At 36.8% G+C, this 26080-nt stretch overlaps 5 protein-coding genes across 17 annotated transcripts; 4 read left to right on the plus strand and 1 right to left on the minus strand.

Annotated features, from left to right (window-relative positions):
• Positions 1 to 2603: 2603 nt before the first annotated feature.
• LOC103862361 (protein CASPARIAN STRIP INTEGRITY FACTOR 2-like) lies at positions 2604 to 3703 on the plus strand. The gene is made up of 3 exons (XM_009140062.3): positions 2604 to 2842; positions 3125 to 3171; positions 3320 to 3703. Exons 1-3 carry the CDS (start codon positions 2761 to 2763, stop codon positions 3437 to 3439), a joined length of 249 nt encoding a protein of 82 aa, XP_009138310.1. The 5' UTR covers positions 2604 to 2760; the 3' UTR covers positions 3440 to 3703.
• A 23-nt stretch (positions 3704 to 3726) lies between these two features.
• LOC103862360 (BEL1-like homeodomain protein 6) lies at positions 3727 to 7215 on the minus strand. 3 transcript variants are annotated; one of them, XM_009140061.3, is made up of 5 exons: positions 6463 to 7215; positions 5424 to 6158; positions 4803 to 5167; positions 4541 to 4601; positions 3727 to 4456 (listed from the first exon to the last, which is right to left on the minus strand). In XM_009140061.3, the coding sequence occupies exons 2-5, from the start codon at positions 6072 to 6074 to the stop codon at positions 3947 to 3949; spliced, it is 1587 nt and encodes a 528-aa protein (XP_009138309.1). In that variant the 5' UTR covers positions 6075 to 6158; positions 6463 to 7215; the 3' UTR covers positions 3727 to 3946. The 3 variants fall into 3 exon arrangements, with proteins under 3 accessions (XP_009138309.1, XP_009138308.1, XP_009138307.1); XM_009140060.3 differs by having other exon boundaries at positions 5424 to 6165; positions 6463 to 7213; XM_009140059.3 differs by having other exon boundaries at positions 5424 to 6131; positions 6463 to 7207.
• Positions 7216 to 9163: 1948 nt separating this feature from the next.
• On the plus strand, positions 9164 to 12258 carry LOC103862364 (squalene synthase 1). Of its 3 annotated transcripts, none has more exons than XM_009140064.3 (14): positions 9164 to 9387; positions 9471 to 9742; positions 9835 to 9877; positions 9965 to 10054; positions 10132 to 10207; positions 10317 to 10386; positions 10485 to 10634; positions 10711 to 10815; positions 10896 to 11042; positions 11166 to 11241; positions 11355 to 11443; positions 11532 to 11623; positions 11755 to 11797; positions 11904 to 12258. In XM_009140064.3, exons 2-14 carry the CDS (start codon positions 9548 to 9550, stop codon positions 11979 to 11981), a joined length of 1254 nt encoding a protein of 417 aa, XP_009138312.1. In that variant the 5' UTR covers positions 9164 to 9387; positions 9471 to 9547; the 3' UTR covers positions 11982 to 12258. The 3 variants fall into 3 exon arrangements, with proteins under 3 accessions (XP_009138312.1, XP_009138314.1, XP_009138313.1); XM_009140066.3 differs by having other exon boundaries at positions 9232 to 9387; positions 9501 to 9742; positions 11904 to 12250; XM_009140065.3 differs by having other exon boundaries at positions 9259 to 9387; positions 9487 to 9742; positions 11904 to 12250.
• Positions 12259 to 13129: 871 nt separating this feature from the next.
• On the plus strand, positions 13130 to 24067 carry LOC103862654 (inactive squalene synthase 2). 8 transcript variants are annotated; one of them, XM_033286884.1, is made up of 17 exons: positions 14690 to 15734; positions 15800 to 15934; positions 16036 to 16095; positions 19686 to 19779; positions 19988 to 20063; positions 20158 to 20227; positions 20401 to 20550; positions 20640 to 20744; positions 20821 to 20967; positions 21095 to 21170; positions 21294 to 21386; positions 22277 to 22370; positions 22452 to 22494; positions 22614 to 22699; positions 23693 to 23806; positions 23889 to 23936; positions 24014 to 24067. In XM_033286884.1, exons 5-14 carry the CDS (start codon positions 20014 to 20016, stop codon positions 22683 to 22685), a joined length of 900 nt encoding a protein of 299 aa, XP_033142775.1. In that variant the 5' UTR covers positions 14690 to 15734; positions 15800 to 15934; positions 16036 to 16095; positions 19686 to 19779; positions 19988 to 20013; the 3' UTR covers positions 22686 to 22699; positions 23693 to 23806; positions 23889 to 23936; positions 24014 to 24067. The 8 variants fall into 8 exon arrangements, with proteins under 8 accessions (XP_033142770.1, XP_033142768.1, XP_033142771.1 ...); XM_033286879.1 differs by lacking the exons at positions 23693 to 23806; positions 23889 to 23936; positions 24014 to 24067 and having other exon boundaries at positions 13130 to 14904; positions 20489 to 20550; positions 21095 to 22370; positions 22614 to 23001; XM_033286877.1 differs by lacking the exons at positions 23693 to 23806; positions 23889 to 23936; positions 24014 to 24067 and adding an exon at positions 19432 to 19493 and having other exon boundaries at positions 13130 to 15934; positions 20489 to 20550; positions 21095 to 22370; positions 22614 to 22978.
• Positions 23689 to 25295, plus strand: LOC103862366 (40S ribosomal protein S3a-2). Of its 2 annotated transcripts, XM_009140069.3 has the most exons (8): positions 23689 to 23739; positions 23777 to 23806; positions 23889 to 23936; positions 24014 to 24119; positions 24212 to 24349; positions 24422 to 24607; positions 24698 to 24898; positions 24986 to 25295. In XM_009140069.3, the coding sequence occupies exons 2-8, from the start codon at positions 23796 to 23798 to the stop codon at positions 25079 to 25081; spliced, it is 786 nt and encodes a 261-aa protein (XP_009138317.1). In that variant the 5' UTR covers positions 23689 to 23739; positions 23777 to 23795; the 3' UTR covers positions 25082 to 25295. The 2 variants fall into 2 exon arrangements, with proteins under 2 accessions (XP_009138317.1, XP_009138316.1); XM_009140068.3 differs by having other exon boundaries at positions 23693 to 23806; positions 24986 to 25256.
• The last annotated feature ends 785 nt before the right edge of the window (positions 25296 to 26080 follow it).

Below are 26080 nucleotides of genomic sequence, written 5' to 3' on the forward strand. Positions count from 1 at the left end.
TTTTTGATTATATATATATTTTACTAAACAGAAGTTGTGATTTGTTTCATATGTGATTTTTTCTTTTGAATCATTTTTTTGAAAGTTACATAACTTAATTAAAGAATTATCTAGATAGCATTATATATCCATAAAACCTAAAATGAAACTATATATACTTTCAACTAAAGTTAAAAAATACCGTATTCTCACACTCACACTTTTCAACACGTTTATTCTAATATTTAATTTTTAAATTTTTGTTAAGTGACTTGAAGTAACATTTATTATAAATTTAGAATAACACCAAACATTTACAGTTTAATCATATATTTTTGAAATATTAGCATCAATATTTTTTTTTAACAATAACCCGTGTATCCGCACGGATGAAGATCTAAGATCTAGTATTTCATTAAAACATTGTTACACGTATATCATTAAATCTAACTCTAACTCCTACTTGGATAAACCTATAATCTATTCTATTAAAAGGGAATCAGCCTTAATAAATCTACTTCTAAATGTTGTTTAGATTCTTTTATTTTTTAGTCCAACCTATTATATATAACTAAATCTTATAACCAACCTATTTTATAGCAACCAAATAAAAATCTCCTACATTTAAATAAAATATATTACTGTTTATTGACTTCAAATATTATAATCTAAATTGTCGACCTATAGCCTTTTAAATATGTACGTAGGTTTTGTATGAACCATTGTTCTATTAGTAATGTTTATATAATATGTTTGTATCGAATAATGGTATGAAATTATTATAAACCAACATTATACCTCATATAACAAGACTTTAATGAACCATATATTAGATATCTATTATTTAAATGAGTTAGTGTTTTCATCACAAAAATATAACAAATTAGTGTTTTCATCAAAGCATTTTAACAACTTACAGGTTTGGTAAAATGCTCATACATAAGAGAGAGTTATATAAGAGTGTACATATATTTGAACAAAAAAAGAATACATACAAAATCTTAAATAAATTAATTCATGAATTATATAATTTAAATAAATTATTTTTTGACATCATATGATTTTGTAACATAATAATTTACAACATTTTTAAAATATTAATTTACAAATTTTGTATATAATCCAAAGAAAAATCTGCGTTTTTAAAGCGCGGGTCAAAATCTAGTTAAGCCTTTTAAAACCCAAAAAGCTTATGTGATGTTGAAATTTGTGTGAATGCAAAGCTAATTAATTGAAAGGCCCAACATCTTAACAAATAAGGTAACTACAGATATTATAAAACCTCAAAAGCAAAGGCCCAAATTTATATATGTTAACACGGATCTACAATATGTTTGATTCCGTTGTCCATTACAAGTGTACTACTAAGCCTAAGCGTCAATAATCTAACAATCTATAGGCCCTTCATCGTTTCAGTGTTTTTAACTTTTTAATCGTATGTCTTTGTGTCGCATCTAATTTTCCTTCTTGCTAAGATATTTTGGGGTTCGGTAATCGGGTTGTATAAAGAGCTATGTTCTTTGACTTTTCTTGAACCTTATCAGGTGTCCTTCCTTACTAGGATTTATGATGTGTTTTATATGGTTTTGGTTTGTATGAGTATCTGTGTTCATTAAGATTTTTCCTCTGGATCATAGTTTTACTGTTAATTAATAAACTTGATATATTTCTAAACATGATGGTGCACAAGTAAAATAAAAAAAATGATATTATCAACTTACCAGGCACGCTTAATCAGAAATTAGTTGTTCGGGGTTTTGACGAGATCAGTCATGGGTTTTTTGACAAATTGTTGTGCGTGTCCCTATGATAGGATGTGCAATACACTAGCTTAATAAAATATTTTGTGACAAAACAAAACCGTAATTAAGAATCGTGAGAGTACGGTCATCCTCCACTACATCATCTTTACATCCCACTTTAAGTGAAACCATTAGATAATACGTCGAAAATTTATCACAGTGACGAATCAGCATTACTCATTAAAGCAAAGTTCAAACAACTTTGTTCTCTTTCCATAATCTCAATTAATCAGCTATCTGTTTAGGTTATTTATTCTGACGAATCAGTTCACCAAAGCAAAGTTTAACCAAAACTTTCTCCTTTCTCTAATCTCAATCGGCAATCCATTTAAGTTTGACACTTTGCATATACTTTACATTCAATTATTTTAAGAAGATTGTGACTCTTGATTGGAGAATAATACTATGACCGATACTGAATATCATCAAGTCTTCAAGGATTCTATATCATTATGAATTTACGAAGGTTTGGTAAATGAGTGATGATTGTTGTTTTTCTAAAAATTAAAAGTTGAATCCATTCATATTAAATAATCAAACTACTAACTTCTTTAAGACTTATTGTGGCCAACAACAGGAAAGTGGCCACCTTTCAACTTTTTCTCTAATCCCACCATTTTCAATATTTCATGAACAACTAATAATTATAAGTTTATAACCTATAAAGCATAAAGAGATATTTGCATTAATTAGATGATCAGTATATCGAAATGTAGTGCTATTTTTATTTATTTATAATTAGTGCAGATTCATTAGAAACACACAAACTAATTTCTAAAGGTACGTAAAAGCTAGTTTTGTTTATTTAAAAGCGGAGTTAACTTGTACTGGTGTTATTTCCTTAGAGATTATATATAGTGACAAACCAAATGCATGGGCTTCTATTTTGATAAGGTGTACCTAAATCAAGAAGATATAGCTTAAGAGCACATCCAACACTTTCGTTAACTTGCTTTTTCATAGACAAGAGTCGAAGAAGATGTATTTATTACAATTGGTGAAGAAACTAGGTTTCGTCTTTCTTCTTGTTTCAGCTTCAATGTTTGCTTTCTCTTCTGCAGGTGTTTTCCTTACCTCTCCCTCACTCTCTATCTATCTATCAATATATATATATATATATATATATATATATATATATATATATATATATATATATCATTTTCTCCTTAACTTCATGTGCCTATTATTTGTTCAGCTTTTAGAAAGTAAGATTATTACTTGTGCTCGTTTGTAAACACTTGATGGTTAATTTTTTGACATATTGTGTCACTGTTATCATTATTTGGAGTACTTAATCTTGGATATGAAAAACAAACAAATTTCATCATCATTGTTTTTTGTAGGCCGACCATCCATTCTAATCTATAGCCAAGATGATAATCATCAAGAGGTTAGTCATTGTTTTAACCCCAAAAAGTTGCCAACTAACCGGCGTTGTATAAAGCAAAATGATTATGATTTTCGAGAATTAATCAGATTATTTCAATAACTAAAATAATACTTTGGTGAATAAATAAAGCTGTTATATATGTGGACAGTTGGTGGAAAGAAGGATACATGAACATGAGAGAATTCTGAAGATGAATTCAAGAGACTATGGTCAGTTCAATCCTACACCAAAGCTCTTCAGGCCTCCTTCCAAGCTTATTCCCAACTGATCACAGGATTCATAATACGGATCGACTGTATATAGATGGAAACTTTATGAGATGTATGATATATATATATATATACCTAAAGACTAACATATTGCAATAAGTTTAAATGATGTTCCAGTTATCATAAGAAATTAATAGTATGTTAATTAGTAAAGATGCTATAGTCTTTGTTCATAGGTGTGTGAGTTTGGTGAAAGTGCATGTCACTTTATCACTACAATATCATGCAATGTTGCAATTAATGGAAGATGAGGCATTGATGAACTATATTCATTTACAACTAAAGAAACAAATCAAGATGTATTTTTAACTGTTTTTTAAGCTTCCACTAGAGTTCAAATTTAAAACTCATGATTGTGATTGTTGTACACTTTCTTCTTACACAAAAGAATGTTTTCTTTATACAATTATTTCTATTTTTTTTTCTCTGACCAAATCTTCCACTAGAGAATTGAGAGTGATCATAACATTCACACACACATTTATTCATTCCCATTGCTTTTTTCTTCAAGCTACAAAATCATGTACCATTACTGAAGAATTTATCCTGTTCTGGCGACTCCCAGGGTTTACATACTCCATCTCAGCTCCCGGTATGACATTTCCGTAAATATAAACCCCTGGAAAGCTGTTGTACGCCTCACTAGACATAGCAACAACATTATCATGTCCTTGAGAATTTTGAAGTCCTAGAGTTAAAGAGACACCACCACCACCACCAAATCTTGAAATCTCAGCCACATGATATGTAGGCTCAATTGATATAAACCTCCCACCATCCATTTGATGACCGCCCTGGACCATGCCACAAGTTTCCACACCATACTCATGTCCATGATCTTGTGGAAGCTCTTGAGCTCGATCTTCATCATCAGCAACAACAGGACGTACCTCAGACATTTTTGGTGTACTGTCGGAGGACGAGTTGGAATCATGCTCTGTGAACTCCTCCTTATATATTTCTTCCACCATTGGCTTCCATAAACGCACGCGCGCATTTATAAACCAGTTTGAGACCTTTTTACAAACACACATCAACCAATAAATAAATAAAAATCTACAAAGAGAAAGAAATAATCTTCAAGTAAAGCAATGTAGTACCTGACCACGGCTCAACCCTGTTTGTCTTGCTAGCATGATCTTGTCAGAATCCTTTGGGTAACTATACATGTTTCGAAACATTAATCCGTGTTATTTATGAAGAACTTATGTGCTAAGTTTCATGGATTTCCAATTCAAAACCAATTGGTTATCAGTGGACTGGTCCATATCACTTCTATATTATTTATATTCCAGTGAAACTCTATTTGAAAGCTTATATTCTTACACACTATGGGAGAAATTTTTTGGAAGAGATACTTACGGGTGAAGAAAATGTTCAAAGAGCCAAGCACGGAGAACCAAAACAGAGTTTTCAGGTAGGCCACGTTGAGGTCTCCAAGCCTGAGGTTGCATGAAACCTCTTTGTTGTCTTAAATGTTGATCAACGTACTTAAGTCGGCTTATTGTCCCAACTCCTTTCCCATCAGAACCATCTTGTTCCCCGAGGCATTTTCGTGTCACGACGATTTGTCCTGATATTGCATCTCTTAGGCTACGGAAATGGCGTGAAATGGTTTGAAGAGCGAGTGCTGTGTATGGCTTAGCGGCTCCATAACCTGCTATCACGTCGAAGGAGGATACAACTATCTGCATCTGCTGGTAATATTGCTTATATCTTCTATCCACCTTTACCAACATCAAATACACAAATACAACATGATTATACACCAAAAATTATGGATGAATTTGTTAATTCATGCTTTTGCATTTATTTTTGACTAAACATTTTCTATAATAAATATAATGTTTGCATTTAACATATTAAACTTATGAATTAATTTGAAAGATGTCCTATTATAAATGCAAAAGCAATCAAACGATCTAAGCCTATCAAGTAGCTATTGCATGATCAAAGATGAGAGGTTTCATTGGCATTATTTACCTCATCCAACATTGACAAGAGTTTTGTCAACTTGTTATGCAATTCTTGTCTCTCTGATTGAGAGATCTCAGCGGGAGGATTCATGTTTGAGTCTTGAGGGTTTTTATCCGTTTCTTGAGGGTTCTCTTTGTTCTTATCCCCCTCTGGCTGAAACTGCTTCAGCGATTTCTTTACATTAACAGCCTCATCTAGAAGCTCTTGAGCTGCCTTGAGATACTTTGAGTTGGGAATTGTTCTCACAACATCCATGTTCGGGTTACCGACCGAAATGCTCTGAGTTGCATACTCATTGCCTCTAAAATGCTCCGGTCTTGGAGACATTCCCTGATGTATACCAGGGAGAATCTGTGAACCGAGGCTAAGGGACAATCCCTGACCGGTCTGATGAACTCCTGTAGGGCCTGCTATAGCGCTCATTGGCTGGAAACCGCTCCTGTCACAAGCTTGATCTCTCCAAGAACCGAAGCCTTGAATGTCCTGCATTTGTGAAACTCCACCAAATCTTGAATATGCTTGCGTCTCTTGTGAGGCTGAGACATTGTTAGCTTCAGTTCTTTCTTTACCGGCTACTTCCTCTGAGTAAGAAACAGTAGGGTTCATGTGGATCATTGCGTTTCCGGGAAGAAACCTAGCTTCCTGATAATTCTCCATCGAAATGTAGCAATGCAGTGTGTTTCTTGGATCAGTTGAGTTCCATAGTCCTTTGTCCTATGATCAGGTCACAGAAGCATTAGCCTGGAAGCTTCAGATCAAACACAAACTTGACTTTTTCATTATTCATCAAACAGATCCTTTAATATTTTACATATTATACAAGAAATTATATAATGGAGGAAATGTCTGAAATTAAAGACAGATTAAAAGTAGTTCAAACAGAGAGGGTGCAGAGTATAGCAAAAAAATCATGTATGATTTCATCATATTGTGAATGTATGGCTTGGCTATGCATGTAATTATGGAGATGTAAGCATAATCCAGAGAACACATAAAGAGAAAAACTGGAGTTGAAAGAGAAATAAAGAAATATTAGAAAAGTTACCTGGATATAAACTGCTGCTTTGTTGAAGAAGACAAAGCTAAATCTTATATTGAAATTAAAAAAGTGAAAATGATGATCCAACAAATTACAAAATGTGAAAGACTTTCTTTTCTTCTGGTGATATATAATTTGAATTCACCATATAATCAATGTCACACGTGAAAGGCCCATATCATTCTCTCCCTCTCCCAGAAAAAGAAAGCAAATAAAAACTTTTCTTTATCTTATTTGATGTTAAATAAAGGGGGGGGGGGGGGGGGGGGGGGGGGGGGGGGGGGAATATATCAAATAAAGACTTTTATTAAGAAGCTTGCTTCAGAAAGCTATAATCTGGTTGGTGCTTGAACTTGCTTGTTGATTCTTGGAGTCAAGTCAATGGTAAAGAGAAGAAAATTGTTGAGAAAATGTTATAAGTGTATGGTTAAGGAGTTTCTATCCTTAACAACTAGTTGGTCGACCTAAACCCCTCTCTTCATCTTTCTCCTAATCCCAAATCTTATCTTCTTTTTGTCTCATAGAAACATATTGATTAAAAGAATATCCACCATACGATTACATTCTGCAATTTTATTTTCTTTATTTAAGCAAAAAGTATTAAGCAAAGAAGATGCTATCGATTCTTCAAAACTTAGGAAAAACCTTTCAAAATTGTTTTTTTTTTTAAATTGCAATTTATCTGTGTCAAAATAATAAATTCTAAAACCATCGTATATCTTTTCAACACAAACTATTAAATCAGTTAAAATTTATTCATGCAAAATAATTTATAATTTAATGATTTAGTATTAGTGTTATTGTTATATCATAACTAGGGTTTTTAAACTCAGACATGCCTATGTGAATTTAAGACGATAAAGACTAATACAGCATATTAGGTATTAGTGTTATTAGCTACATTGCTTTTTAAGTAAGCCATTATGGTTTCTTCTTCCATGTCTTTATACTATCTCCTTTTAATATATATATATATATAGTTTTCTTTTGTTTATTTGAAAGTACATTCGTGGACTATGTTAGTCCAGAGATGATATAGTTGCATACAACTATCAACGAAACAAGGGTCCCAAAGAAATAAGAAACACACCTTTTTTCTTGTTTAATTTTTTTTTGTAAACACCATAAGTGCCCAGTTTTCCCCACTGAGTTTTGTCTTTTCCTATGAACACCTTGTGGGTATTTGTGGATTAGTACCTTTTCTTTCAAATGTCTTCTAGTTTTAGCATTCACTTTCTTGCTTTACTGAAGTCTATACTCTATACATCCTAACTTGGTAAATACTAAAATATTTTTAGCTGATTTTTTTCATGGAAATCAGCTAAATGACATTACAGGCTAGAGCCGACAAAAATAGTTAGTTCCATAGAGACATGGGTTTGTGAGACTTGAGAGCATCAACACAAACATAAAGTGGTTGGATATCTTGGAAAGAATTAGGAAGTTGAGGGTAAATTTGTGAAGAAACAAGAAGTATTAGGGATAGATAGAAATAGAGGAAAATGTGTCTGAACTGGGACAGATGGTGCAGCGAGAGGGTCAGAGTCAGAGATGAGGTAATAATAATACGAACAATGGACTCGTCTGAAAAGAGAGAGAGAGAAGAGAGAGAGAGAGAGAGAGAGAGAGAGAGAGAAGAGAGAGAGAGAGAGAGAGAGAGAGAGAGAGAGAGAGAGAGAGAGAGAGAGAGAGAGAGAGAGAGAGAGAGAGAGAGAGAGAGAGAGAGAGAGAGAGAGAGAGAGAAGAGAGAGAGGAGAGAGAGAGAGAGAGAGAGAGAGAGAGAGAGAGAGGAGAGAGAGAGAGAGAGAGATCTACTGGTGGATACGAAGCGAGAGATCTTGTTGGGCCAAGAGAGCTGTAATGTCCCCCCAAGCTTTTCTCTCTCAGATGTGCCTTGTCATTCTATGGTTTAATTATTTTTCATTAGGAAAAACTTAAAATTAACATCCACTACGTTTGAAATAGTTTAAAATTAAGACTCTGTTTTAATAGATTAGATATCACATTTGGTAAAATTAAACTATATCATTTTGTTTTAAGTCAAAATATTATTTTCATTAGAAGATTAAGTTTGAAATAGTTTATCGTCTAGTAACTTCAACAACCATCTCTTTAATGGGAGTGTTTGTTATATACAGCACACAAGTACCTGCACTTAACACTAGTAGGGATGACAACATGCATTGCTCAGAACTCAATGATACTTCTTCTGTAAACTCATACCCAATTTTACAAAGCATGGGCCTATATTACCGAAGCCCAATTAATGATAGTACAAAACGTACCCCCATATTGACACAGATGCCTAACATGTCGAAATTTGTTCCGTAAATCCCAACGAGAATGACTGATCAAGCAAGCAACAAGATTCATATAGATTTTGTCAAGTTTCCAAAGATAACCACCAACATTACTCTTTTCCCCAGCTTCCTCACCCTCTGTCTCTCCAGTTTCTTACACACGCTCCACATAACAAACTCCGCTTCGTATTAGCCTTCATCACCTTCGCGATCGTCGTCGTCATTTCGAATTGTTTGATTCTTCATAGGAGGAAGGAAGTTAGTTACCAAGGCGGCAAAAACAGAGTGGTAGTTACTTTTAAACTTTGAGTGATACGTAATTAAACCAATCATATTTTGCCACGTCATCGTTCGTTTGCCGTGTCAGCGTCTTTCAGTTTTGGGCCTTTTGGCCCAGTAAATTAGTAACTAAAGATCGATGTCGTCGTCCACTAAAATTCTCTTTTTTGTCTTACCTTGTAATAAAATTTAACTTAACTAACTTGTAATAAAACGCTTATTTTGTAATAAACGGTATTAAAAGAGGAAAGTGAACCCTTTGTTTTCATCGATGAATAATAAAGAAACAAAGCTTGAGAAAAATCCCGAATTAGAATATTCGCTGGCGGAATCAGATCGAACCACATCGCAGGTGATGATTCATTCTCTGCAATTTCTTAAACTGCTTGTTGTGTTTGGTTCAAAGTGGGGTCTCTGAATCTCAGATTGTCGCAGGCATTGTTGTTGTCAGTGATTCCATTACAGGGGGGAGAGCTCTGTTTCTGTTTCTGAATCGAATTCTCAGAAGAACAATGGGGAGCTTGGGGACGTTTCTGAGATACCCTGATGATATATATCCGCTGCTGAAGATGAAACGAGCGATCGAGAAAGCAGAGAAGCAGATCCCACCTGAGCCACACTGGGCTTTCTGCTACTCAATGCTCCACAAGGTCTCTCGAAGCTTCTCTCTCGTTATTCAGCAGCTAGGCACCGAGCTTCGTAACGCTGTAACGTTTCTTCTCTCTCTCTCTGCTATATAATAAAGTTTCCACATTTATTGCCAGCTGTAATGTGTTTTGTTTTTTTTGTATTTGTGTAGGTGTGTGTGTTCTACTTGGTTCTTCGAGCTCTTGATACTGTTGGTTAGTAGTGTCTCTCTAAAATATGCAAAAGCTTCTGTGTCTTTGCAATGTATTCATGTTAAGATTCATCATTTTTGTGTACTGCAGAGGATGACACTAGCATACCAACTGATGAGAAGCTGCCTATCCTGATAGCATTCCACCGGCACATATACGATACTGACTGGCACTATTCATGCAAGTTTGAAGAGTTTCTTTACCTTTCCATCTTTCCTTCACATGTCCATCAATATTCTAACGGATTCAAACTTTAGGTGGTACCAAGGAATACAAGGTTCTGATGGACCAGCTTCACCATGTTTCTGCAGCTTTTTTGGAACTTGAAAAAGGGTTAGTTCTAGTATTTATTTATTTTAAGCTCTTCTGTTCTGTTTTATAATTTTGTTACTAATTATTGTTATATTATAAACAACCTTACACCTCTCCTCCGTATATGAAGGTATCAAGAGGCTATTGAGGAAATTACTAAAAGAATGGGTGCAGGAATGGCCAAGTTTATCTGCCATGAGGTCTGTCATACAAACATATCTGTTGTGTTGGATTAAACTAGACTAGGACTATGTTTCATTTAGAATCATGAAATGGTCTTTTGTTACTGATGCTTTAGGTAGAGACTGTTGATGACTATGATGAGTACTGCCACTATGTTGCTGGACTTGTGGGTTTAGGTCTCTCTAAACTCTTCCTCGCTTCCGGATCAGAAGTTTTGACCCCAGACTGGGAGCATATTTCCAATTCAATGGGTTTATTTCTTCAGGTACAACAATCTATTAATGACAATACTTTATCTATCTTTGAATAATTTATAAAAAAAAAACTGGACATGTTTGCAGAAAACAAACATAATCAGAGACTATCTTGAGGACATTAATGAAATACCAAAGTCCCGCATGTTTTGGCCTCGCAAGATCTGGGGCAAATATGCTGGCAAGCTCGAGGTGCACTCTCAACCTCTCATCATAGGTTCTCATGCTACCCACGTTGACTATTCTCTAACAGTGCTCTAATCCCAATGTAGGACTTGAAATACGAGAAGAACTCAAGCAATGCAGTGCAGTGCTTGAATGAAATGGTCACCAATGCTTTGACGCATATTGAAGATTGCCTCAAATACATGGCTGCCTTGCGTGATCCTTCTATTTTTCGGTTCTGTGCTATCCCTCAGGTCAGAACTTAATTTTAAAGTTGTCTACTTCTTGTTGAGAACTATTTTTTTTTTATTGTTTTCCATGTAAAATGAAAACCTGCATTAATATCTCTTTGCTTGGATGTGTTTTGTTTTGATCAGATCATGGCGATTGGTACACTTGCGTTATGCTATAACAATGTGCAAGTATTTAGAGGCGTTGTGAAATTGAGGCGAGGTAAGATGTTCATCACCATCTCATCATTCTTTAGGCTCAGCCTTAACTTGTATAATCCGCAAGCTTGAGAACGTGTTTCAAGCATGTTGTTTAAACAACTTTCTTTTGTTTAGGTCTTACTGCTAAAGTGATTGATCGGACAAAGACAATGGCTGATGTGTATGGTGCCTTTTATGATTTTTCTTGCATGCTGAAAACAAAGGTATCTCATCTGTTCCTCTTTTTGTTAAATGTGTCCTTTTTTAAACTCTGATTCTCTTCTTATAAAAGAATAATATGTTTACATGAAGGTTGACAAGAACGAGCCAAATGCTAGTAAGACACTAAAACAACTAGAAGACGTTCAGCAACTATGCAGAGACAACGGGGTTCTTCATAAGAGGTATATACACTCATCTTTTGATCTTCTTACTGTTTTAGATAATCCAAATGTATAGAGTGTGGCTTCTGTTGTTCCAATGCCTGGGATAAAACTGATTTTCTGATGAATCTATATGTCTCTCTGCCTTTCAGAAAGTCTTATGTTAATGACAAAGGACAATCAAACAATCTTTATGTAAGTTAACAGTTTTTTCCTTATTTCCGCAGAAGTATACTCTCTTTCTTTTAATAGATACATTACTTAATTATAATCCTCATTCTCTACCTGAAAAAAAATGCAGATTGTAATGCTTGTGATTCTACTGGCCATAGTCTTTGCATATCTCAGAGCAAACGGAGTGGTCAGTGATGAGCAGTGATTTGTTGGTTCATTCTTATTCACGCCACTCTCCTTTTCTTAGAGCTGAATCTCATATTCAAGATTGTTTCCATACAAAGAGAGATTAAACTTGGTTTTGTCTAAAACCATGGATTCTATTGTGGTCACTGCCTTCTTTGTCTTTTACCGTTAAATATCTTCTAAGTAAATGTTGCGATTATGAAATCTCAGAATCAGATCTCACTTGAGCCACACTTAGCTTTCTGCTACTATGCTTCCAAATGTTTATAAAAGCTTCTTCTCTTGTTAGTCCACAACTAGGCCTCGAGCTCTTTAAAACAACTTAACACTCTTGGAAACTACATTGGTCAAAATGAGGATTAGGTTTAAAGAAGACTTTCATGGTTTCCCACGTAGTTGTTTATTTACAATTAAACCTTGCTAACAACAACGTGTTGGTCAGCTGTCACATATTGACATGGGAACAAGACCTGCACATAATATATACACAGTTCTATTATAATATTATGCTGTATAACATCAATCGAGGCGTGGACCAAACTTAAAAGGATTCAAGATTGTTGTTTCCATATCGGGTCGGTGATGTAATATTTATAAATGATGTAAAGGAGTGGAGATTTTCGTATTAATAGTCAAGAATAAACAAGCTCGGTCAATTACAAGAACTAAAGATGCTCGTCTAAACAGTTCGTCTAAACAAGTATCTTTCTATTTTATGGTCTGAGGTCGTCAGGACTGAGCTCGCCTAGTGGTCGAGGTCGTCCAAGACTGTATGTGATGAAGAGGCGATGCTCTCCTTTTCTGTACTTTCTGTACTTTTCTGAACGTCCTTTTAATGAGTCTGACGTCTTCTATTTATAATGACGTACGTTTTGTCTTTCAACAAAATTATCAATTGTTGCTTAACGGGCGAAGTCTGATTTTGGGCTTAGCTCTTAATGGGCATGTGCTAAGCCCATCTCCAACAATTGTCCCCCCACAGTTCGCCAAGTGTTGAATATTGGTGAATTCTTCTGGAATCTTCTTTCTGAGAAAATCAGGTCAGGCTCGGGAATTGTCGGGAAATAGAGAAACACATCTTTTCTTTCCTATATAAGTGATGGTTGAGTCTCTTATATTTTTTTGTAAGAGCTTGTCTCCCATTTGGAAGCAAAGGTAAAAATTTTGCTCTATCTTTTTATTATTTTTGTGTGGTCCTTGTCATTTTCACTTATTATTATATTTATTTATTTTTTGGTTCCTCCTTGCCGACACTGCTTCCCGTCTCTCTTCTTCCTCGTTTTTTTTTTGTTTTCTTTTTTCGGTGGAGGAAGCTTGAAGGTCTGTGATGTGTGGAAAAAGCGAGGCTGAGTTCATTTAGAAAAGGAGTTGAGCTCGTCTTATTACTCTTCTCCTCCCTTCTTTTTTTTTAAAAAAAAAATCTGGTTTTGTTTGCCGTGAGGTCTGTGATGTGGGAGAAGGGAGGCTGAATTTGTTTTGAAAAAGGGGTTGAGCTCGTGTTCTGAGGTGTGGAAAGGGGTTGAGCTCGTTTTTGGAAAGGGGTTGAGCTTGTTTTGGAAAGAGGTTGAGATCGTTTTGAAAAGGGGTTGAGCTCGTTGCCCGTAGAAGGTTTAAGAAGAGTTCGTCGATGGTGGCGCCGAGCTTGCCGCCTGATGTTCCGAGCTTGTTAATGGCGGGTCCGAGCTCGTCGACGGTGGTTTTGAGCTCGTCTCCTGTTGCTTTGAACCTGTTGATGGTGGCTCCAAGCTTGCCTCTTGATGTCCCAAGCTCGTCGAGGGCGGATCCGAGCTCGCCTCCTGATGTCACGGGCTTGTCAACGGCGGATCTGAGCTCGCCTCCTGTCGTCCCGAGCTTGCCAATGGCGGGTCCGAGCTTGCCTCATGTCGTCCCGAGCTTGCCGACGGTGGGTCCGAGCTTGCCGACGGTGGCTCTGAGTTCGTCTCTTGTCGCTCCGAATTCGTTCGTGGTGGCTCCAAGCTCATCTCCTGTTGTTACTTCGGGTTCGTTGTTGGTGAAAGAGTATGGTCGAGATGCGGAGGGCACGAGCTTGCCATTGGTGGGGTCGAGCTCGGCTTTTGTTTCAAGTTCATCAGTTCCTAGCTCGTTCCTAGGTTTGAGCTTGTTGTTTGCTGTTCCGAGCTTGTCGTTATCGATGGAGTCGTGTCACAGTGAGGTGGGGTTGAGCTCGTCGTCTTTTGGTTCGAGCTCGTCTTTCATTCCGAATTTATCTTCTGTTGTGCCAAACATGCCGTCGGTGATGGAAACGTCGGAGCTGAGTTTGCTGATTGGTATGCCGTCGGATGGGAAGGTTGCTTGTGAGCAGCTGTCTTTATTAGTTCATAAGATGGAGCTTGCCGATGGCCGCAAGTCGTGGTCGGAGATTGCCGAATCTGTCATTGCTGTTGAGTTAGGTATTCTTACTGGAAGTGAAGCAGAAGATAGGGTAAGCATGAGTTTGATCGAGGAAGGGACTGGGTTTCTTTTTGATGAGCATGGGACTAATTTAGCGGTGGAGCCTGGCGTTGAGGGGTCGAGGTTGTCTTTGACAAAGAAGACTATGTTAGAAACTGTCCGGGAGCATGAGCAGATGCGGCTGGCGAACTCTTCCCAAACTAAAGAGTCGTCGTTGAAAACTACAAGTTCCTCTGATGATAGTTCGTACTCGAGTTCTCATAGTGAGAAGTTTGTGGATAGTGCTGATGTTGCTGGTGAATATGATAACATTTCTTAAGATGAGAAACGAGATGATGACGTTGAAAACGTTGATATTGAGGATGATGGTGCTCTGGGGAGCGCTGATGATAAGTGGAATATGACCTGTGACGTTAATGTTGGCGAGGAAAATGATCAAGACGAGTATGCTAGTGACGGTGATCATGCTGCTGTTGGAGATGACGAGATGGGTGACTGAGATAGTGTAGATGGACGTAGTGATTTTAGTGGTGAGTGTGATGACTTTAGTGATGAGCAGGATAGTTATAGTGGTGAGCAAAGCGGTGTTAGTGGTAGTCTAGGAGTCATTGTTGTAGATGATGGGAGGGATGATACTGATGGAGGCAGTGATCGTCGAGCCGATGTTACCGATATTTTGAGAAAAATAAAACAAGAAAGTGTGGCTGCCTCCCTTGCTGGATCGCTTGATGTCTTTGGTAATCTTTGTGGCTATGGGAAGAAGAAAAAGAGGGTCAGGAAGGCGAGGGAAAGGCCTAGGAGTTTCGTAGGTCCTCTTGTTAATCATCCGGATCTATCGGAGTCATTTCCTTCTATTGTTGATGAGGATACGATTAGGTGGATCTCAGCCAACTGTTGCCGTAATGGTGTCATAGAAGCGCGTATTCCTGGCGAGGATGAACGTCCGTGGACGGTTCCAGATGGGTGGGTTTGTGTTTATGACTTCTGGTTCACCGAGTATCATTTGTGGTTTCCCTCCCGAGGTTGTTGCTGGCGTATTGTGATGAACATCTTATTGCACTCGCTCAACTTACTCCTGCTGCTATTCGAAACATAGTTGCAGCTTTGTTCACAGCCGCAAATATTGGTGTTCACATGAGCCTATGCTTGTTTGAACGTATTGCACATATTACTCGGTGTGATAAGACGGACGGGGCTTTTTATGTGTCTATGAAGGCTGGCTGTGGTGTTGTTGGGGAGAGGAAGAGAAAAACATTATATTGGATTAAGAAGTTTTTTTATGTTCGAATTGCGCCTTCGTCAGTCCCTGATGTTTCTGATATGAGTGTCCCTTTTAGGAGTAGTTGGAATCCGTACAATGGTAGTTTAACTCTTATTGGTGTGTTCTTGTTTGACATTCTTATTGATTGTTGTCTTGTTTTGCAGGTCGTCATTTAGTTGGTGTTCCTCTTGTTCCTGGTGATAGTGAGTGCGTGGAATACTTCAAGGAGACGAAGGCTCGGGATTGGACTGTGGTGAGGCGATCGGAGGTTTGGCGGCGCATCCCGTTTATTGACTCAGGTTGAAAATATGCGTTTTTTTTGTGGGTTAAATGCTTGTTGGTGTAGATAAGTTACTCATTTTTGCATTCTTTGTTGGCTTTTTTTTTTCTTTTTTTGTAGCTTGTTGGAGAAAAATGGATTTGAGCGAGATTCCGAGTTTGGTTGATTGTTTTGCTGGAGGTATTGATGATGCTTCTGTTGTTGAGTCTGGTCAGTGTGCCGCCGGTGTGGAGCGTTCGGCATCTGCTCGTAGTATTGTTATGGGTCTTACGAGTACGACAGTTCCTGTACCGTCCGCTGGTATTTCTGGAAAGGAAGTTGTTGTTGCGGGCAGTGGGAGTGTTGTGGCGAAAAGGGCTGTCTTTGGTCGTTCACCAAAAGACGTGCCGCCTTCGAAATCTTGCAAAATTGTGAGCTCTGATGTTGAGCTGCCTTTGGTGCTTGAGTCTCCTACTGCGGAGAAAGCATCTTTTGAGCCGTTTGAACATTCGTTCAATGGTTTGGCTTCGGGATGTGGTGATCTGTTCAAGTTGTTTCAATCATCTGGTGGCGTTGATGGTTTGTCGTTTGATTAAGTTAGGCGCGGTGAATGGTATCAGGAGTTCGTGGTCTGGGCGTTTGTGGTTTTGAACTAGGTCTGGGCGTTCGGTGGACCGTTCGGTTTCGGTCCGGATAATTCGGATTTTCAGATTTTTGGTGTTATGCTCAGAAGTACCATTCGGGTTCGGTTCGGATCGGATGTAACCAATGTTTAAAATCGTCCAAAAATATTTTTTTTTAAACCTTAAAAATTGACAATTTTTTTAAAAAAATATATAAATTGTACACAAATCTAATTAAAAATTAGTTAAACTATCTAAATTAACTAAAAAGTATTCAAAATAACAATTAAAACAAACTAAAAAATATTTTGAATATCCTAAAATATCTAAATCATCTTAAATATATAAAATTTTAACATATTTAACTAATTTCGGATCTTTTCGGATCCTAGTTCGAATGTCGGTTCGGTTCGGATTATAACCAAACACCAAAGTACTAAGCTCATAAGTCCTATTCGGATATTTTTGTATAACAGTTCGGATTCGGTTTTGGTTTTTCCGGTTCGGGTCTAGGTAGGTACTTCGGGTTGAGTTAAAAACGCCCAGGCCTATTTTGAACTAAAGGAATTTTTTTGTGCTGTTTTGTGCGGGCTACAAAGTTTGCGAACAAACTGGTGGTTAATCAAGATGAAGAGCTTGAAGAGGTGAAGACCGAGCTTGAAAAAACGAAGGCTGTGCTTGCTTCTATTAAGGACAAGGTTGACGGTTCCGAGGAAATAGCAGCTTTGCGCGGTAAGTATGAGGCTGAGAAGAAAGTGTCCTCAGATGCGTTGGAAGAAGTTGAAAAACTTACTGCAAAGATAGCTTTGGAAGCTGGGCGGGTGAAGAAATGTCAAGCGGCCGACTTGGAGCGTTTTAAGAAGGAAAAATAAGTGGCGGGCAGGAGGTATCGCAGGGCAGTAACGTGACATGATGATGTGCTTGCTACTTTCAATTCTCGTATGAAAAAGGTGCGGAGGTATGTGAAAAATCAGAAGGTTGTTCGCACATCTATGTATGGAGTGAATCAGATTATGGGAGTGCTTGATGCTGCCAAGACTTGGAAAAAAGAGGCGATAAATATTCCTGATGGTAAGGTTAAGCATCTTGAGAATGAATTGGTCCGGAGGAAGGAGAAGGCAAACTTGGTTGTTTTTGTGAGTTTGAACCCAAGGAACTGGCTGTTATCCCTTCCTTTGATTTTACTCGTCCACTCTCTCCTGTTCATCTAACTCTGACTGCGGGGGTTGAAAATGCTGCTAAGGCAAGAGGGAAGGAGGAAAATCATCATCGTGAGGAAGCAAGTCGTCGTCGTGTGGCTGAGCGTGCTGGTGCTGCGTCTTCGGCTGTGAGGCGTGAGGGTCAAGTTCCTTCCCGTCCGTAGTTTGGTTTGTGTGATCGGTAAGCCCATGTGTGGCTGCTGCTATCTTTTATTTTGCTGCTTGTTTTTTAGACTTTGGTTGTTTATGATTTGATCATGTTGATCTCTTTCGGATATGGATGGTGATCTGCAGGAAATTAGTGTTGTTGCCTGGGCGCTGATGTCTGGAGTCGATGATTGGTGCTGAAGATTCGTTCACATGAGTTTGATGCTGCTGTCCAGAACTTGCGATTGGTGCATGTAGATCGTTGGCTTGATTTGATCGATGCTGTCCTGAACCGGTTGCTGGTGTTGGTACATCGTTGAAAAGAACATGCTGGAGTCGTGGAGTGATATCAACTTGTTGTGATCGTGGTGCACCAATCTCGACAGACTGGAGTTCGTTGATACGGTTGTTGCAAATAATCTCACGAGGTCGTCCAAACGAGAAGTCGTTCCTCGAGCGAGCTCATCGATCCGACCGAGAAGGGTTTGAAAGATCAGGGAGATGTCCGGCTGAGTGGAGTACATCGTTCTTGTGTTAGACATGGTGGGCTGGATGATGTGAGATCGTAACCGCTGCTGGTAGGGCCGAGGTCGCAACCATAGATGATTGGGTTGAGGTGTTGGCTTGATGGTCCGAGGTTGCCAACATTGATGGTTTCTCTGAGGTCATCGCTACTAGTGTCGAGGTGTTGGCTTGATGGTCCGAGGTTGTCACCATTGATGGTCTGTCTGAGGTCGTCGCCACTAGTGTCGAGGTGTTGGCTGGATGGTCCGAGATTGTCATTGCAGCTAGTTGTGCGCTAGTCGCTCCAGGATGGTCAGTGGTTGCCGAGATCGGAACGTCTGGTTGCGATGTGGGTTCTGTGACTGCCGAGCTGTCTTGAGGTGAAGAAGAATCTCCGGCCTCACTGTGGGCGCCAATTGTTGTTTCCATATCCGGTCGGTGATGTAATATTTATAAATGATGTAAAGGAGTGGAGATTTTCGTATTAATAGTCAAGAATAAACAAGCTCGGTCAATTACAAGAACTAAAGATGCTCGTCTAAACAGTTCGTCTAAACAAGTATCTTTCTATTTTATGGTCTGAGGTCGTATGGGCCGAGCTCTCCTGGTGGTCGAGGAAGTCCAAGACTGTCTGTGATGAAGAGGCGATGCTCTTCTTTTCTGTACTTTCTATACTTTTCTGAACGTCCTTTCAATGAGTTTGACGTCTTCTATTTATAATGACGTACGTTTTGTCTTCTAACAAAATCATCAATTGTTGCTTAACGGGTCGGACCTAATTTTGGGTTAAGCTCTTAATGGGCCTGTGCTAAGCCCATCTCAAACAAAGATGTAATCAGGACAAAGTTCATACTTAGAGAACTTATAATCCAAATATCTCTTTGATACTACGGATATAGAAAAAGGTTTTTGAAAAAATGGGAAGCTTGAGTACGATTCTAAGACACCAGATGAAATATATCCACTCTTGAAGTTGAAGCAAACAGATCCCACTTGATCCACACTTGACTTTCTGTTACTCAACTCTCAACAAAGTTTCTAAAACGTTTTCTCTTATTATTCAGCAACTAGGCACCGAGCTACGTGACGCTGTACTTGTTTCTCTGCCTCTTTCTCTCAGTAATATGTGTGTGTGTGTTTATGTTATATTTTCACCATTTTCTTATTCAGTTTGTTTGAGTAGGTGTGTGTGTTCTACTTGATTCTCCTGTTGGTTAGTGCTTCATAAAAATAATATAGATCCATCTTTATTTCTTCGATGGGATAAAGTTCTTTATGATAGGAAATTAATATCATCTACTTTTTCTGGTTACTACAGAGGATGACACAAGCATTCCAACTGAGATCAAGGTTCCAATTCTTATAGCTTTCCACCGCCACATATACGATCGTGACTGGCATTTTGTATATAAGTAAGAAGAGTCACATCTCATTTCTTGTTCTTTTGTTTGCTTGGTTTAAGCTGGGGATTAATGGAGCATCTAAATAAAATTTTAAACTCAGTTAGAGATTGTGAAAATATCTGGATGAATTTTGAAAAAGCAGTTCTATGCACCTGATCCAGTTAAAAAATATTGCAAAGTGATTAATTTATTTTAATTAATATTTATCTGGTTTTAGGTGGTGAGGAAAAGAACAAGGTTCTAATGGAGCAATTTCATCATGTGTCTGCAGCATTTCTGGAGCTTGAAAAAGGGTTAGTTCAATTATTTGCCACGTGTTTTTATTAATTTTGTTGCTCTTCTAGTGATACAAATTAATTTATGTTGTTTTCTTAATTTACCCAAAAGATATCAAGAGATTATTGAAGATATAACTAAAAGAATGGGTGCAGGAATGGCCAAATTCATTTCCAAGGAGGTTTGTGATACATTAAAATCTCTATGATTTGGAATGTGTTTGTATCAGTTGCTTAGTTTTGTCATTGACTGTTCAAATATCAATGCTTTGAAATTTAGATATATCAGGTTAAGCTATCATCAATACTTAGTAACTACTTTTCTTTGTTAAGAGCTAAAATGATTTGTCAACAGGTAGAAACGGTTGATGATTATGATGAATACTGTCATTATGCTGCTGGACTTGTGGGTTTGGGTATGTCTAAACTTCTCCTCTCTTCAGAACTAGAAACAGTAACTCCAAACTGGGAGCAGCTTTCCAATTCTACAGGTTTATTTTTGCAGGTATGTATGTATCATCACAATAGTATAACATGAAAACTTTGAAATATATATTTTGGAATATTACAAAAAACTGTTATCTTATTTGCTAGAAAACAAACATCATCAAAGATTACTTTGAGGACGTTAATGAAATACCAAAACCACGCATGTTTTGGCCTCGTGAGACTTGGGGAAAATATGTTGACAAACTCGAGGTGCATACATTTCACTCTCGATATATCTAATGTTAAATCTTATAAAACAAAATGTAATTCTTTTTTTCTGATTTAGGACTTGAAAGATGAGGACAAATCAACAAAAGCAGTGCAGTGTTTGAATGATATGATCACTAACGCATTGATTCATGTTGAAGATTGTTTGAAATCTATGGCTGCATTGCATGATCCTGCAATATTACAGTCTTGTTCCATCCCTCTGGTTAGAGAAAATAAAATCTTTCACATATCTTCTTTAGCTTTTCCTATCTAATTTAATATTTAGTTGAGGTGTGTTTAGATTGTTCTCTCCTCTTCATTGATATATAATGTTTTTCCTTTCTGATTAGATTGTGGCGATAGGAACACTTGCATTATGCTATAACAACGTGCAAGTATTTAGAGGTTCCTTGAAACTAAGGCGAGGTAAGATGATTTTATCTAATCCCAAGGCTGAACATTAGTTAGTGAGTCAAAGTATAACTGAGTTATAAGACAAACATTGCTATGTGAAAAGGGATTTATTGACATAAGATTTATATGCTTTAGGCCTAATTGCTAAGGTATTTGATCGCACAAAGACAATGGATGATGTCTGTGGTGCATTCTATGATTTTTCTTGCATGCTAGAAACAAAAGTATGTTGCATTCTATATTCGTCTTTAGAATGCTCATTATTTTGATAGTCATACCATTAATTTGGTTTCATTGAGATATGTTAATAGGCAGGGCTGTCTCAAACTTTACGGAGACCATGTTCAAAAAAAATAAGACCTTTTATAATAATCTAAAATAATTTATGTTTTTCTGACAAAATATTGTAATATATAATAAATACACTAATCTAATTTAATTGGAAGAAGCATCTTTTTCTTTTATAATTGAAAACTTATGAAAAACATCTTTTCGGGACTATGAATTTTTCAGTTTTTTTCTTTTCTTTTGATTCTTTTTGTATCCACAATTAAGAGTTATAATCTATAAAAACACAAACAAAACAATAGAATCTTGATTGTGGTTAGAAAAAAAACCGTGGACTCTTGATTTGATTAAACAAGAAGTTGGAGACTCCTCAGTTTTATTCTCGATAGATGCTTAGACTAGTGTTTCTTTTTTGTGTTTACTATTTTTTGTAAACGTTGCTGAAAAATTATATATTTCCCTCTTTATTTACAATCACTAATTAATATAGTTTCCTAAATATAATCAAATTAGAATATTAACTTTCTAAATTTACATTGAATAATAAATCAAACACCAACAGCTATTTTTTACTTTCCAAAATATATAATTGATATAATGTTAATTTCTTCCTGACTTATTGCATTTTTGTTGGTTATGTAAACAAAATCAAATTTGTAATTTACATATATTGTTTAATAAATATGAAAATTAAATTAAATTTAGTTATCTGATTTTTAAAAAATACATGATTTTAAATTTATAGCTATTACTAAAAAAAAATTATGGATCCTCTAAAATTTTGGACCATGTTCGACCGCTACACTTGCACGTGAGGCCCTGTTAATAAGTTGACAAGAAGGATCCAAATGCCATGAAAACATTAAACCGACTCGAGACCATCAAGAAAGTATGCAGAGAATATGGAGGAGACATTCACCAGAGGTAAACTTTTCTTTTCTTGGTTACTTCTTTTATTGTTTGGTTGAAGTTCTAATGAATCTTGTTTTTCTTTCCCCCGGTCAGAAAATCTTATGTAAACGATGAAATACAATCAAATGCTCTCTTTGTAAGTTGATTCTTAATCTTTTTTTTTTTTTTGCAAAAGAATTTTAATCTTGTTTTCATAAAACAATGTATCTGATTTTGTTATAGCATAGTTTACTAATATCCCTCCTCTATATACAGAAACTGCAGACTGTAGCGCTTGTGCCTCTACTGGCCACAGTGGTCTTGCCGTATCTAAAACACAAAAAATAACGCGACTCTTACCTGTAAGTCTATGACGACATTTCAAAGATCTTGAAATCATGATGAACATTATGTCTAGGCTCCTGGAAGATTTTATCAAACTTCATTCACGTAACTCTCTTTTTCTTATCAGTTTTTTTTTAAAAGAACTCGGTTTGCTCTGAGTTCATAAGACTGTCTTTACTTGCTGCCTTTCTTTTCTTTTCTTATTTTATGTTATCTGGAGTTTGAATAATCGTACCTTTTCTTCATGTATCTCCCTTGATTATGAGTAAGTTCGATACCGGAATTGCAAGGCAATATAGTACAAGCACCAGATTCCAACTTTGAGTGTATGATCATTTGTAGCCCTGCAACTTCGGTTTTCCGAAACCGAACCGTCGGTTTTCGATTAACCGAAATTTTTAAAATATTTCCGAAAGTAACCGAATTAATTTCGATTCGGTTCGGTTCGGTTCGGTTTTCGGTTATTTTCGGTTTTTACCTAAATTTCCGAATATATCCAAATTTTATGATTTTCGGTTAATTTCGGTATAGGTTTTTAAAAAGTTCGAATTTTTCGGTTAAATTCGGTTAAATTCGGTTATTTTCGGTTATTTTCGGTTTTTCCAAAAAAAAAATAATAAAAAATCAAAAACCGAACCGAACCGAAAACCGAATTATTTTTTAAAATCGTACCGAACCAAACCGATCTCGAAAACATAACCGAACCGAAAACCGAAAATGTCGGTTCGGTTCGGTTCGGCTGGTTCGGTTCGGGGCAAAGTCGCAGGGCTAATCATTTGTGTAAATTGAACAAACACTGAAATGAACTCAGAAATTTGTAAGACCAATGATTGAAATAATAATCACTATGTGAAAATAATTGGACAAAAGTGGCCGATAAATAATCACTATGTGAAAATAATAATCACTATGTGAAATAATAATCATCAAAAGGCCCACTGGGCTTCAAAGATCAAATCCAGTTTATATCTAGGCCTCACAAAACCCTAGATATATAAACCTGAAGGCAGAAGTAAGCTTTCTCTCTCAGTCGTTGAAGCCGCCTCTTGATCGTCATCTTCTTCGCTGTTGCTCGTCGTCGTCAGCAGCAGCAGCTTCTGAAGCTCCCTAACCATGGCTGTCGGGTATACTCTTCTTTGCATCCCTCTTCCATAGCTATCTTAAAGAGTATCCATTTCTAACGTATAGTTATTGTTGAATGTATAGGAAGAACAAGAGGATCTCAAAGGGTCGTAAAGGAGGCAAGAAGAAGATGTATGTAACACGTTCCCTAGATTGAATTTATAGGTTTTATATTCAGACTGTGTATTGAAGTTAATTTGATAATGCAGTGTTGATCCTTTCTCCAAGAAGGATTGGTATGACATCAAGGCTCCCTCTATCTTCAAACAGAGAAATGTAGGCAAGACTCTTGTTTCCAGAACTCAGGGTACCAAGGTAACAATAATGTCTGAATGTGAGTTGTAGAGATTGGTTTCGTTGTTGGTAGTCTCAAGTTTGCTCCTTTTCTTTTAAAATGTTGGGAACAGATTGCCTCCGAGGGTTTGAAACACAGGGTTTTCGAGGTTTCTCTAGCTGATCTCCAAGGTGATGAGGACCACTCTTACAGGAAGATCCGTCTCAGAGCTGAAGATGTTCAGGGCAGGAATGTCTTGACCCAGTTCTGGGTATGTTTCTAAAAGGAAGGACCTTTATCTCTTTTTGCGAATGATGTAAACATTTTTGTTACGTTCTTGTAGGGTATGGATTTCACCACCGATAAGCTAAGGTCGTTGGTGAAGAAGTGGCAGACTTTGATTGAAGCTCATGTCGATGTGAAGACAACAGACAGCTACACCTTGAGGTTGTTCTGCATTGCTTTCACCAAGAGGCGTGCTAACCAGGTGAAGCGCACTTGCTATGCTCAGTCCAGCCAAATCCGCCAGGTAATTCCACTACATGACATATATATATCAAAACATGTTGTGTATGAAGTGACTGAGATTTGACTTGGTCTTTTTGTTGGGTTGTTGTAGATTCGCAGGAAGATGAGTGAGATTATGGTGAAGGAGGCTTCATCTTGTGACCTTAAGGAGCTTGTTGCCAAGTTCATCCCTGAGTCCATCGGAAGAGATATTGAGAAGGCCACTCAGAACATCTACCCGTTGCAGAACGTGTTCATCCGTAAAGTCAAGATCCTCAAGGCTCCCAAGTTTGACCTCGGCAAGCTCATGGAGGTGAGTTGAAACGTGTTTTTGTCATCAACATCTCTCTTAGTCTAGCCATTCAGACAATCATATATGACATTGTTTTTGTCTTGTTAGGTTCATGGTGACTACACAGCAGAGGATGTTGGTGTGAAAGTAGACAGGCCAGATGAAACAGTAGCTGAGGAACCAACCGAAATCATCGGAGCTTAGAGGATTATAGATTTTTTTTTTTTTTTCGTTATGTAGCCATTGATGTGGAGTTCTTTGATGAGAGAACTTCAACTTCAGTGCGACTCTTTTTGTATTCGTTTTTTGATGGATTCCTGTTTTTATCATGTTTTGATATTAAGTACCTCATTTCTATTCATTCCTGGATTTGATTAAACTGTTCGGAAAAAAGAACAATGAAATTTTGTTTTGTAGACAATAAGTTGTCCAAAAGATTTATATGATCTCACAGTTTTAAATGAATTACTAGATAATGTATAGGTTTGAGTACATTTACTGTGAACTGAACTGTACCGAACTGGAAAAAAAAATTAAAGTTAAGCTGAATTTCATAAATAATCAAGCATAACATATATTTTTGGAACCAAAAAATAAAAAGCGAACTGATAACCAAATGAGTACTTAGATTTTTAAAATACAAATTATATACTTACAAATATTAATTATATTTAATTTCTAAATAACCAAATATCCTATAAATACTATTTATAAACCAAATTATGCAAAAAACAAATAATCATTCGAATATTTTTTATTCAAATAATTAATAGTTAATTAGTTATCCTATATATTTTTTTCCAAACAACTTAAACGACCCGATTTAAAGTACACGATACTTTACATTTGTGAAAATTCAATAAAACGTATCATATGCATTGTTACAATTTGTAAAGTAAATAAACATGTTCTAATTTATACTAGTTTTTTTCTAATCTAAACTATTAAAACTGAAGTACATTTGGTACTTAACCCTGAATTTTCCTAAATAATTACCACTGAATGCCATTGACATTTAATCTATAGCTATTATTTAGGAACAATCTATTATATAATAGGAGAGTTTTTCTCCCCCTGATGCGACACGTCAGCGGTTTGTGGGTCCCACTTTTTAAAAGTGTGAAAAAGTGTCAAATATGTGATTCGAATCCAGGTTATTGAGATATAAATACCCACAACTATACCACTACACTAAAGGATACT

This window comes from Brassica rapa, chromosome A03 (assembly GCF_000309985.2).
Source record: "Brassica rapa cultivar Chiifu-401-42 chromosome A03, CAAS_Brap_v3.01, whole genome shotgun sequence".
NCBI lineage: Eukaryota > Viridiplantae > Streptophyta > Magnoliopsida > Brassicales > Brassicaceae > Brassica > Brassica rapa.

What these genes read in the sequence shown, in the direction of transcription:
- LOC103862361 (XM_009140062.3), top strand. Translation starts at nt 2,761, where the DNA reads ATGTATTTATTACAATTGGTGAAGAAACTAGGTTTCGTCTTTCTTCTT. An exon ending in GTTTGCTTTCTCTTCTGCAG is followed by an intron (nt 2,843 to 3,124) that starts GTGTTTTCCTTA and finishes TGTTTTTTGTAG; the next exon opens with GCCGACCATCCATTCTAATC. An exon ending in AAGATGATAATCATCAAGAG is followed by an intron (nt 3,172 to 3,319) that starts GTTAGTCATTGT and finishes ATATGTGGACAG; the next exon opens with TTGGTGGAAAGAAGGATACA.
- LOC103862360 (XM_009140061.3), bottom strand. Translation starts at nt 6,074, where the DNA reads ATGGAGAATTATCAGGAAGCTAGGTTTCTTCCCGGAAACGCAATGATC. An exon ending in TTTGAACATTTTCTTCACCC is followed by an intron (nt 4,602 to 4,802) that starts GTAAGTATCTCT and finishes AAACATGTATAG; the next exon opens with TTACCCAAAGGATTCTGACA. An exon ending in CAGGGTTGAGCCGTGGTCAG is followed by an intron (nt 4,457 to 4,540) that starts GTACTACATTGC and finishes GTTTGTAAAAAG; the next exon opens with GTCTCAAACTGGTTTATAAA.
- LOC103862364 (XM_009140064.3), top strand. Translation starts at nt 9,548, where the DNA reads ATGGGGAGCTTGGGGACGTTTCTGAGATACCCTGATGATATATATCCG. An exon ending in TTTTTGGAACTTGAAAAAGG is followed by an intron (nt 10,208 to 10,316) that starts GTTAGTTCTAGT and finishes CCGTATATGAAG; the next exon opens with GTATCAAGAGGCTATTGAGG. An exon ending in CAATGGGTTTATTTCTTCAG is followed by an intron (nt 10,635 to 10,710) that starts GTACAACAATCT and finishes ACATGTTTGCAG; the next exon opens with AAAACAAACATAATCAGAGA.
- LOC103862654 (XM_033286879.1), top strand. Translation starts at nt 13,590, where the DNA reads ATGGTGGCGCCGAGCTTGCCGCCTGATGTTCCGAGCTTGTTAATGGCG.
- LOC103862366 (XM_009140069.3), top strand. An exon ending in AAAGGAGGCAAGAAGAAGAT is followed by an intron (nt 23,937 to 24,013) that starts GTATGTAACACG and finishes TTGATAATGCAG; the next exon opens with TGTTGATCCTTTCTCCAAGA. An exon ending in CCAGAACTCAGGGTACCAAG is followed by an intron (nt 24,120 to 24,211) that starts GTAACAATAATG and finishes TGTTGGGAACAG; the next exon opens with ATTGCCTCCGAGGGTTTGAA.